The 12,929-nt window shown below is 43.6% G+C and overlaps 1 protein-coding gene across 1 annotated transcript in view; it reads left to right on the top strand.

Moving 5' to 3' along the window:
* Positions 1 to 1,574: 1,574 nt before the first annotated feature.
* The window catches only part of DNAH5 (dynein axonemal heavy chain 5), a 142,226-nt gene continuing 130,871 nt past the window's right edge, over positions 1,575 to 12,929 (top strand). The window contains exons 1-3 of the mRNA XM_081952749.1: positions 1,575 to 1,760; positions 10,639 to 10,773; positions 12,327 to 12,411. Coding sequence (XP_081808875.1) covers positions 1,704 to 1,760; positions 10,639 to 10,773; positions 12,327 to 12,411 — 277 coding nt within the window. The 5' untranslated portion in view covers positions 1,575 to 1,703. The remainder of the gene's footprint in view (positions 1,761 to 10,638; positions 10,774 to 12,326; positions 12,412 to 12,929) is intronic.

Here is a 12,929-nt window from a genome sequence, read left to right as displayed (position 1 = left end):
TGATTATACAGTAGGCCATATGTATTGTGTTTGAGGCATTTTGGTTCAAAGGGCAAAAAGCTTTTAAAATTAATACCAGAGCAAGTGTATTGGGCTTTATTGGAGGAATTGAAATACTGGTTTTAAATATTCAACATTTTAATGTACTTGCATATCCTTACTTGAAAAACGATGTTCTTAAAAATAAATTTAGTACAGCATATTTTATATTTTCCACTTGAGGGCACCCCAACCTCAAATTTTAAAAAAGGAACTGCGTTGCAAAAGAAACAGGTTCCTTTCCAAGCAACGTATCCTGAGCCGGGAGGTGGTATCCTGTTTTTAAAACAGTATCTGCTTTTAACTGCTCTGAACTATTCACTCTGCTGCAATATTAGCCTTGCACAGCATGAGCCAGTTTAATTTTACACCTGAACATAATAACTTTCCCTTTACAGAATTACTGTCTTGCTCCTAGAAGGGTTCTTATACAGCTACAGGATCAAGCATAGCAGTTGGCATTGAATAGTGGGATGGCATGAGATGTTTGAGCATTTCCACTGCTTGGAAATGAAGTTGTTGACTTTTGCAATTGTGTTCTTTGGTGAACAAAATGATTGGTTTCACTAAAATTTAATATTTAAGAATCAACCACAAGAACTGAACAGGGAGAAATGAGAAAACAGATGCAAAACGAACAGTAGCAGTTAAAATGAAGAAGACCTGTGGTTTATGGCAAAATAAATGTTTAAAAAAAGTTGGCCTGGAAATTGGAAAAAGACAGTTTGAGAAGTTGAGAGGATAGTGTGAAATAGAGACAATATAGTGACAAAGCAAGACAGGGATAAGTGTGATAGGAGAACTACATAATTATTGGGGTAGTAGTTATTATTCATTAATGAAGTACCTTATAAAAACCTTGCTGTCTAGGAAATGTTGGAAGATGACCCAACACACCTAGACACCATCATATCGAGGAAAACTAAAGTTGCAAATACTTTGAAAACAGCATACCTATCATTAATAACAAAGACTTTGTAACAATTGCATCAGATCATAATTGGTCTAGGCTTTATCTTGGTCTTTAAAAGTAAAGAAACAGGAGGACATGAAAAAGCAGTAGCCTTCTATGTTTGGACCCAGCAACTGATGTCCAGAGCAATGCATTATTTCAACATGGAGACTTCACTAAGCTGTTGAAACATTAATATTCATCTAAACTGTAACTTTATTTCATTCACACAAAATTGAGCTTTATATTGCCAAACTGCACCTTCTGACAACATGCATAATAATCTCATTTCCCAGCCATTATTATTCTTGAATAATTCTATTTCCATACACCATATCTAGTATTTATTCATCTGCAACTTCATCTGCAATCAACTAAAACTTTCTTTTGAAAGTTATTGGAGTACTGACTTCTGCCAAGAATGATAGGGAAATTTAACACAATAGCTCTATAAGTCAACACCTACCATAACAACACCCAAGCTATGTAGGTTTGTCAACATTGCTCATATTTCTGAGACTTGGAAAGGCTGGGTGAGCTTTGGGCAGGTCTGACTCTGTTCAGATTGATCTTATCTAGAGTACTGTTAAGAAATGTGAGAACTTTCGAAGCAATCCTTAAATTGGGAAGTTTTCTATTCAGTAAAGCAAAGTACATGCTGATCCTATTGGTTTAACATTAACAACACCAGTAGTAAATTTCAGCTAATAAAATGTTCAGAACTGGAAAGCGACAGCTTTGGAAACAAAGTGTTACAAGAGTTTTAAAGGTAAGAGATATGGAGTTGCAAGAAGGAGCAAAAATGGAAGTGAAATCTGCAAAACCCTAATTTACCAATCCCTATGCGGCTATATAGGAAAAAAGTAGTATTGCTTAGAACTTTATATATATATATTTAAAAAACTGTGATATATCCTTGCAGTTTAATGTAAATGGAACGTGGGTATTAATAGTAGCACATAACCAAATTGATTTGTTAAACTTGGAGAAAAAGGTGATTTTGAGGTCCTTCCACAGGGATGTAATAATATAAAAGGTAATTTTTTTATTGCCATGTTTCCATTTGTTAAAACAGAGCAGAAATTATGATTATACAATGAGAGTTACTATTATATGAGCCAGTCCTCCATTTAGGACTAATAATGTATGTATTTTAATGATAAGCCTAGTCTTCATACAGTATATATTTCTTGATATGATATTTTGATATGAAGTTATAGCTAGATTGCTAATATAGATAATGAACCAATCTGTAAATATTGGAAATCTTGAGTATATCTTACGTTTGGACTCATGTTTTCATGGAGGGTGTGCTATGTTTTAGTCTCAGTGAACTTCAGAGGTGGGTGGCATCCCTTTGTTGGCCTTTCTACGATTAAAAAAGTAGATAGACATATTGAAATTGATGTTTGAACTCCTGTTAGCCAGCATACCTAGATATAAAGAGAGTGTGCTTCTGGGTCAAGGTACTGGAGCAAATGACAGCGGAGAGAGTCCATATTCATACTCTTGCTAGTTTACTTCTATTCAGAAGCTTCTAATGTGTAACTGGAATTGATATCCTCTTGAAATCTAAGCTAATTAGATCTAATAGCCTTTCCTTTGGAGAATAAGGGACAACTGTTTATTTTCTTTTCCTTGATAAGTCTCTTATAATAGTGCTATATTGTTGTGACCTCTTATTCTTTAAGATAGACCCACTTTTAAAAACACCATGACATTTTGCATGAGTGAACAGAGCTAATTTTTGGCCACAATTAAAAAGGATAGCTTGAAATCAGGAACTGGAACACCCCTTCAGTAAGGTTTGTTTGCAGCAGCTTGGTAACTGGTTGCTTAGCAGCTTTGACTGCTGCTTTTGTTGAATTGTTGTTGCAGGCAATTTGCTGCCAGAGTGAAATGAGATCTTTTCCATCTTTCAGGCTGCTTTATCAAATAATTGGCTTTGTTTTCAACCCCATGGTGTGACATCTTTTGGAAATGAAGTTCTTTTGAGAAGGTTGGATTGTACAATAGCTACGCATATGAGGTCACCCTTCTTTTTAACCCTGGGGACTCCTTATTCTGTATTGGAGGCTTAAATTGTCTCTCCTTCATCACCCAAAGGATATCATATGAACATATTATATGAACTGTCATCAACTCTATAAAGTACTCTTGAAAATGATATTTGCTGTTTTAACTGTGTTAACCTCTGTACTTAAAACAATCACTAATATAAACATCACTAATTACAAATGATTAAACTGTCAGATACTGAGAGGCTAATCTTCACACAATAAATTTATCCTTAGTTAATTTAATCGTTATTTATTCAACCCACATGATCTACCAGACAAAATAAGGCTGGGTGAATACATACTATGGTCATCAAATGTGTTTTAAAACATCACACCAATCTAACCTGATAGATTTTGAGATAAAGGTCACCTTGCTTCAATTCGTACAACTAAAGATTTGATCCAAAGCAGCCTACTTCAATTTAAGATTTAGTCAAATTTGTTTTTGGTCTATAGTTCAAACTATGGGAAGACTAGCAAGTATTTTCATTTTATCAACCACTAATTTATAAAACTGATCCGTCACAGCTTTGAATAGGATTGATTTAAAAATTCATTTTAAAGTAATTTTAAAGTACATTTTAAGGAAATTACAAGAGACTTGATAATTAGTTTTGCTAAAAGAAAGCTACAATTTTATCATGTGTAATACTGTTCAGTGGTAGTCATTATGGGAATACCTATAATCAAACTTCTAGAAGATAAGGAAAACTTAATTTGAAACATACTTAATGCAGGTAGTCCTTGACTTACAAGAGTTTGTTTAGTGACTGTTTAAAGTTACAATGGGACTGAAAGAAGTGACTTATGACCATTTTTCACAGTTACAACTTTTGCAGCATCCCAATGATCATGTGATCAAAATGCAGATGCTTGTCAACTGGTTCATACTTATGACCATTGCAGCATCCTGGGGCCATGTGATCACCTTTTGCAACCTTCTGACAATCAAAGTCAATGGGGAAGATAGATTTGTTTAACAACCGGGTTCTTAACTTATCAACTGCAGTGATTCACTTAAGAACAGTGGCAAGAAATGTTGTAAAAAGGAGAAAACTCACTTAACAAATTCTCACTTAACAACATAAATTTTGGGTTCAGTTGTGGACATAAGTCAAGAACTACCTGTAGTCATATAGTTGAGTTCATGAAGCTTGAAAATTACTAGTCTTAACAAAATTTGCTGTTCCCAGAATTGTGTTCTTTTCCAGGGTGCTGCTCTGGAGAATCCAAGCATGAGTTAAATACAGCCAATCTGCCCAGAACTGAATTGAAACATTAAGCCACCCCTTTGGTGCTGACCATCTTCAGTTTTTTTCAATTCAGCTATCCCAGTGGACGTGCTTCGAGTTTCTCTTCAGTTCTACAGATTGCTTGGACTCTCCTAGATTTAAAAGTAGGAAAAACTCCTTTAATTGTGTCCATTACGAGCAGGCTTGGTGAGAGAAAAATTCCTTTTCCCCTTAATTGGCTATTTGCTCACCTCTTGGTTCTCGGTGTCCTGGGCTCACTCGGGCACCATAGGGCTACAGGCAGCTGTCGTGGGAGGCGCATGGGTCGGAGTGCTGATGCCAGCGCCGTTGCAGCACACCCGCTGCGGTAGGGATTCCCCTGAAGGTTCTGTTGCCGCCGACTGCACTTTGAAGAAGCCAGTGTTCGGTGCGGCTCTTCAGGGCCTCTATCTAGTCCCAGCAGCCATTTTGGGCTGCATGACTGGTGCAGCAGCCATTTTGAGGAATCAGAAGTTCAGACCACCATTTTGTTTAGCCAGTTTCGCTTTCTGAGCACATTGCTGCAGCTGCCTGCTTGCCTAACTCACAGCAGGTCGCTGCATGGAGGCTCTTTGTCCGGTTTTCGCTGGCGATTTGACTTCTAGCCTTGTAAAACTATCAGCTTGGTGCGGCAAGGGATTGTGGCTTACCTAGGTCACCTTACATTACCTGACCTGCCAGGTGCTGGGAGCTGTTAACGCTTGCACCAGAATCCTGCTTGGCTGGATCTGATCTCAGTGGCCTTCTGTGTCTCTCCTCTGAGCACTTTGGTCCATGGTCTGCAACTGTGAAGGTGGTGAGTGGAGAGTCCCTGCCTGTTTCAGTTAGACCCCTATCTTTCAGCCATGGCAGATCAGATCCCTGAGAATTCAGAGCAGCTTGGGCCCTCTTCCAGAGCATTCTCCAGGCAAGTTGGCAAGGCTGCTCAGGAGGCCATCACGGGCAGCAAACCCTATTCTAGGCCAGGACCCAAGCAGGGATCAGACCCAGATAGGGATGCCATCCGTCGCCTTAGAGGGCGAAGGCCTTAGAGAAGCACTTTTCCAAAGCTCAGCAGCAGGCCCAAACCTCCCAGTCGGTGTCTCCAGTGGAGCCCTCCATGAGGGTCAACCAGAACAGGGGCAACCCATTTCCGATAGTGACGAGGAAGGTTAGGAGTTCTCTCCCACTGCTTCTCTTGCCAAGGCAGCTTCTCCAGGCCCCCATTGGCTGGTCAGACCGATCTATTCACCTGCCCATCAGACCTGGAGGGAGGGCCAGTTCCTGTGGGCCCCTTAGCACCCCAGCAACCGTCCATCTGACCCACTCTAAGGGTTCGACCTGTCGAGGACCAGGGCCCTAACCTTTCAGCAGAGATGCAAGATGTCATTACCAGGGTTATATCCCAGGGCATAGAGGCGGGCATGCTGCAGCGGACAAGCATCCGCACAAGACCTGACATCTCCAGCCCCAAGATACCCCTAGGGAGGCGTCCTTGACCCAGCCTTCTCAGTCTCCACATTCCTCTCTGACCAGCGAGGATTCCGACTGGGAGGAGGAGGACATCCTACCTAGGCCGGAACCTGAGTTTTCAGGGGACGAAGGTGTTGCCTCTGAAAAGCCTGTCTTTTCAGGTTTGTTTAAGCTTGCCAACTTATTTTGAATAAGGCAAAGGTCTTGACCTGCTTGCGGTCTACCCCTCCAGATCAGGCGACTACTGAACCAGATGACCTGTCTGGAGATCTCTTTGAGGAGCCTGTGTCGGCCCAAGAGATAGTGCCAGTTCCCAAACTCTTTCTGAATGTGGTGCAAAAGCAATGGGCGCAACTGGCCACCCTTGCTACTCCCAGTGGTAATGATAAAAAGTTGTACACGGTAGATGCCAGTCTGGAAGACTTGCTTAAATTACCTCCCATTGATCATCCTGTGGCAGCACTTACCTCATCCTCTGTGCTGCCCATTGATCTCCTGAAGGGACTCAAGGCAGAGGACAAGAAAACAGAGAACGCCTGCCATAAAACTCATCAGGCGGCTGCTTGGGCGATCAAAACGTCTGCCTCTGTGTCCTTCCTTTCTAGGGCCGCCCTTCTCTGGTTGAGACAATTGCACACCAAACGTCCAGCCGGAGATACCAAATTAAGGCAGGATATCAATAAAATCGTGGTGGCTACTGAGTATACCACTGACACCACCCTGAGCGCCGCCAAGTTTGCATCCAGGGCCTTGGCATCCAATGTCACTACCCATCACCTCTTGTGGCTCAGGAAATGGAACGTCAATATGCGTTCCAAGTGGAAGCTTGTTTCTGCCCCCTTTAAAGGGGACAAGCTTTTCGGGGAGGTCCTGGACCCAGTCCTTGTGGAATTCAAGGAAAAAAAGAAAGTAATGCCATCGGTCACTAAGAAGTCTGACTAGCTCCAACTCCTTGGGGAGGCAGCCCTTTCGGAACGTGGAGCCCTCCACCAGCTCCGCTCCCTTCCATCGGCCATACTCACAGCAGGCTGACAAGTCCCAGGACTGTCAACCATTTCGCGACAGAGATCGCCAGCAGAATTTCTCCAGGCGTCCCTTTCGAGGGGGTCTGGTTCCTGACCTCTCAAAAGATATGTGACCACCACTGGATAGCTCCCATAGGAGGGCACCTCCAGTTGTTCCACGCCCAATGGGAGCAGATCACATCGGACCAGTGGGTCCTACAGACAATCCGCTTGGGTCTGACCTTAGGGTTTCTCTCCCCTCCCCCTGCCACTTCATTCGTTGTCCCACTCCCTCATGTCCCATTAAAAGGGCTCTCATGGAACAGGAGATCCATCATCTCAGGAACATCAGGGCCATAGAACTGGTTCTACCAGGTCAGGGAGGAACAGGCTTTTACTCCATTCTGTTTCTGGTACCCAAAAGCTCCGGGGGGCGGAGGGGAATCCTAGATCTAAAAAGATTAAACTATCACAAAACTTACTGGAGATTCAAGATGCAGTCCCTGCAGTCCATCCTGGGCTGCATCAGGCCAGGAGACACCTTAACCTCCATAGATGTCAAAGAGGCCTATGTCCACATCCCCATTCGTGAAGCTCACTGCAGGTTCCTGAGATTCATTTATGACGGCCGCCACTACCAGTACCGGGCCTTGCCGTTCAGCCTATCATTGGCCCCCAGGACGTTTACAAAGATCCTTGCAGCAGTGGCAACCTTTCTCAGATCTCATCCAGTGCGGCTCCATTGCTACCTAGACAACGTCCTCATCCAGTCGTCATCGCCACAGCAGGCGACTGAAGACCTGAGGTACACCATGAAGGTCCTTCAGGACCACGGCTTCTCTGTAAATTTGGAGAAAAGTCATCTTCAACCAACAACCAGGTTGCAGCACCTGGGCGCCAGTGATCCCCTCACACCAAGGGTGTGCAGTTGTCGCAACTCCTAGGGAAGATGATATCTTGCCTGTCCATCATTCCATGAGCAAGACTCCATTTTCATCCCTTGCAGTGGTTCCTGCTACCCTACCAGAGGGCGAATGGAAGCAGCTTGACGAGGTTGGTGTTGGTCTCCCCGAAGGTACGTCAATCCCTCAAGTGGTGGCTATCTCTTGCCCTGGCGAGGGGCACCCCATTCAGGGAGCTGGTCCGTCTCACCATCACGATGGATGCCAGCCTTTATGGCTGGGAAGCCGACCTCCGCAATCAAATCGTGCAGGGCAGGTGATCTTCAGCCGAAGCCTCTCACAGCATCAGTTGGCTCGAGCTGAGAGCAGTCAGGTTGGCCCTCATCCATTTCCGCCACAATGTTCAGGGACATCACGTGAGAGTGCTAACAGACAATGTAGCAACAAAGGCACACATCAACTGCCAGGGGGACACTCACTCCAGAGCCCTGATGACAGAAGCCGACACCCTGGGTTGGTGGGCGGAGAAATATCTCCAATCGATATAGGCGGAGCACATCTCCGGGGTAAGCAACATCCAGGCGGACTGGCTAAGCAGGGCCACGGTCAACCACTCGGAGTGGCGACTACATCCGCAACTATTCTACCGCCTGTTCCAGAGGTTCGGCTGTCCGCTGGTCGTCCTGTTCACCACTCCTGCCAACACGCACCTTCCCAGTTTCTTCATGAGGTTTCACGATCTGCAAGCCGAGGGAGTTAACGGCCTGCACTGCCCATGGCCACGGGGGCTGTTGTATGCATTCCCGCCATTGCCTCTCCTTCCCAGAGTCATCTGGAAGATCCTGTCGGAGGAAGCGGAGGTCTTGCTTGTGGCCCAGTTCTGGCCCAGGAGGACCTGGTTTGCCGATCTGGTGAGTCCCTCTGTTGACTCTCCTTGGCAGATTCCTCTGCATGAGGTCTCTTTCAGCCAGGGGGCTCTTCAACATCCAGAGCCCCAGTGGCTACAGCTGGCTGTCTGACACTTGAGAGGGGTCTCCTAAGCAGGGGCAGTCTCTCTACCAAGGTCATCCACACCATCCAGGCAGCCAGGCAGCCCTCCACGACCCGGATCTACAAGGCCACCTGGAGGTCGTTCGACACCTGGTGCACCTCTCATGACGTATCAGCGATGTTGGTCACGATTCCGATCATCTTGGACTTCTTGCAAGATGGACTTGACAAAGGCCTGGCGCCCAACACACTACGACGTCAGGTGGGTGCAATTTCCACGATACTTGCTCCTGATGAACACTCCTTCCTTGGACGTCATCCTACTATCCGTAGTTTTCTGAGGGGCGCAACCAATCTGAGGCCCCCAGTGGTCCACAGATACCCCTCATGGGACCTCAATGTAGTCCTCCATGCTTTGATTGGTCCACCGTTTGAAGTGCTTCGGTCGGCCAGCCTTAAACATTTGCCCTTTAAGACCTCCTTTTTGATCGCCATCACTTCTGCGTGGTGTATCTCAGATCTGACAGCCTTATCGGTTTGGGAGGACTTGTGTTTGATGCAACAGGACAAGGTGGTCCTCAGGCTGGACCCAACGTTCATCCCTAAGATCAACTCCTGGTTCCACTGGGCCCAGGAGGTCATTCTCCCGGATTTTGTTCACATCCCAGACACCCGAGGGAGAAGCAGTGGCACAGGCTCGATGTCCGTAGGATGCTCTGCAAATACGCCAACTGCACAGCTATGTTTCAGCGTTCTGAATTGCTCTTTGTTTTTTCCAACCAGCTTCCCAAAGCCGCAAGGTTTCCTCCTCTACCATCGGACAGTGGTTGAGAGCCTGCATTACCCTCGCTCACGTTCTTCAGTCCAAACTGTGCCTAGCCACATCATGGCACATTCTACTAGAAGTGCCGCCATCACGGCGGCCTGGGCGACGCAAGCACCGATCGAGGAGATTTTCAGGGCAGCTACTTGGACTTCCTTATCTCCGTTTGTTCGGAACTACAAGTTGGACAAATTTGCTTCGGTAAAAGGGGCTTTTGGGAGGCTCCAGGGCATTCATACCAGCGGTGAGACCCTGAACGCGACTGCTTCCCGCCCTAGTGACATTTAGCTTGGGTATGTCCCTTGCTTAGACTCTCCAGAGCAGTGCCCTGGAAAATGACCATTGTCTTACCTGAAGGGTTGTTTTCAGGGCGCTGCGAAGGAGAGTCTAACCCCACCCTGGAGTCTGGTTCCGCTGTTTTTCCGTGCAGCATTCTGGAGTTTCCAGTTGGATATTGTTCTTACGTTAGATATGGTTCTTAGACTTGTTGTTGAACTTCTCAGCGCACAACAGTTCCATGCCTTCATTGAAAAAATCTGAAGATGGTCAGCACCAGAGGCGTGGCTTAAAGTTTCAATTCAGTTCTGGGCAGATTGGCTGTATTTAACCCTTGCTTGGACTCTCCTTTGCAAAGCCCTGAAAATGACCCTTCAATTAAGACAATTGCCATTCCCAACACAATTCCCTTCAGTGTTTTTTGTCCAAATCTTTGTAGGGAAAAGGTCTTACTGATTTATTGCATTTGCACAATACTATATGCAGACTTACCTAATAACATCTTACTGAATTAACTCAACTGCTTGGATTTTGCAATACTCCCCTCCCCATCTAACCATAGAAACTGGGTTCATGCAACATGTTGAATCACAAAGTAGTGACCTGCATATTAAAATCCCATATTAAGCAGTCACTTAAATCAAAGGGATTTCCCCCTGTGATACGATACATAACATTGCAACTGCATCCTGTGAACAGTAAATTTTCCCCATGTGGTCTCATCTTTCTTAACCCATGAAAGATAATGCCACATTGCTACATTGAGATATTTAATGATGAATTCATATGATGATGATCTTAAAACATATAGAAGAAGCAAGTTCAATTTCTTATACAGCTACAGTATAATAGAAACTTTGGTTCTGCAGCAAAAACTGAAAGAGGAGAAAGAAGCTAAGCGGGCTCATCTGGATGGTAGACATGACTACATACTGTCAATTGTTTCTGCTTGTGTGAACCTAGAGAAAAATGAAGTGGAAGATGCTGTCCTTGAAGGAAATCAGGTATGATGGGGATAGATTCAGTTGTCAGATTCCAACTGAGTACAAAAATAATTCTGTGCCTTGTAGACTGCTGCTGTGCATAGAAAGTGGAAGCAGGATTTTATAGTATTTTTGAAAGTCAATTTTCGGAAGCAAATAAAGTCTTCCTGAAAATTCACCATATAAATGCTCTTTTTTTTTTACATAGCACATCCATGGTATGGCTGTTTTACAGCCCTGAATTAACCATCCAAGGAAAATAAGTGTATTAAGGACACTAGCGAAGAGAGGCACCACAAGAGGGTGTTTTTCCTCCTATCTTGCCCTTAAATCTTTCACTGCCATGCTGAACTTTAATTAGCAGCATTTCTTGAGTCTTAATGTCTTATCTGTTAAACAATGGAAGGGCTAAAAGGTAGTTTTGTTTGGCTGTATTTAAGAATCTGTTGGCCTTAATCTGGCATTGATTTGACATTTATCATTATCTAGAACAGGGGTATCAAACTCGCATCATCATGGCATCATCACGTGACATATCACGACTTCCCCCTTCGCTAATCCGGGCGGGGGCCTGGCCAGCGTGTGACACATCCGGCCACGGGCTATGAGTTTGACACCCCTGATCTAGAAGAACTGTGGCACTATGGCACACAGTAGAGTTGTGGATGGTTCTGAATAGTACCTTGTTTCTGAGTGAGCCACAGTTCCAATCCAATATTCAGATCGCATCACAGAAGGCAAACAGCTTTATCCGAGAAGAAAAGCAGCATTCTCTTCATGTGAAATGTGTGATGAAGGCTATTATGCTTTGCTAGAGCAACTTCTGCAACATTTCTAAAAAGTGGTACCTTGTCTATTTTCCAGGTAAATTGAAACAAATCTGGACTGTTAGATAACAGATAAATAGCAGTAGCACTTAGATTCATATAATGCCCTTAAGTGCTTTACAACATTTTCTGGGTGGTTTACAATGTCAGCGTATTGCATATTGTAACAATCTGGGTCTTTGTTTTACCAACCTCAGAAAAACGGAAGGTTGAGTCAACCTTGAGCCCATTAGGCTTCAACTCCAAACTGTGGGCAGCCTGCAGTACTGCATTCTAACCACTCCAACACCATGACTCATCAATAATCAATAAATGAGGTTATGATAGCATGCTTAAAATCAGGGTTATAGAATAGGGCCAATTCCCCTTGAACCCCCTCCTGAGTATGGCTTCATATTTGAACTAATTGTATTTCAATGAAATAAAGCTAAGCAGTTAAAATGTAATAGTAGAAGCGGGTATTTTGAATTTCACCATACACTTGCATTTATTGAACCATTGTTGCTTGATCTCCATATCCAAGATTGAAGCATCGATTCACATTTTAGATGCATATTTTTTGGTCCCATGAAACAGCAACAGACACAATTAAGCATCGGCTGAGAATATATGTTGAATGTGAAGAGCGTATTTTACTCTTTATATAAAATTATCAGTAAATGGTCTTATTTAAACACTCTGTTGTATGTATTCCTTTTAAAATTCTAGGTATAAGCCATTAACTTTCTGTTGTTTAATGTTTAACAGATTGAGCGTATTGATCAATTCTTCTCTGCTGGAGGTTTTCGTCATGTCATGTTTTATTATCAAGACATGGAGGGATCAGAAATAGGTATGCAAAGAGATGCCTGCACTACTACTTTCTCAGATGGTGAGGATGATGACTTAGTGAATTTATAGACTGCTGGATCATGCAAGGCAGCAGTTTAGAAAAAGTAAAAAATATGATAAAACTGAAAGGCAAAACGTACAATACAATGAACCAACGAAACCATTTAAAACATAAAGGAGACACCAGCTTAACCTTGAAGGAAAAGGAATGAAGAAGAAAAACCGCTCTGCCTTGATTTCTTTGATATAAAAGGAAGAAGGATGGAGAGAGAAAATATTTGCCAGGCTTTTAAGATTCTTTTATTGTACGTTGCAATAATAAAATAGAATTTCAGAATTCCTTGCGGAGCCTGTTTCACGATCTGGTTCTCTCAAAGGACTGCAGCTCTAATATGGAAAGCTGGACACCTCAAAGCCTCCTCTTCCAGAAGCTGTCAGTTTTATGCCTTGATAATTCAACCTTTTCTTCATCAGTTTGGAAGATTATAAACAAAATCACATTTTATTTAAAAAATTGTT

The sequence above is a fragment of the Natrix helvetica genome (assembly GCF_964273705.1).
Source record: "Natrix helvetica genome assembly, chromosome: 4".
NCBI lineage: Eukaryota > Metazoa > Chordata > Lepidosauria > Squamata > Natricidae > Natrix > Natrix helvetica.
The sequence above is the reverse complement of the archived record's forward strand: the minus strand, read 5'-3'. Positions and strand labels throughout refer to the sequence as shown.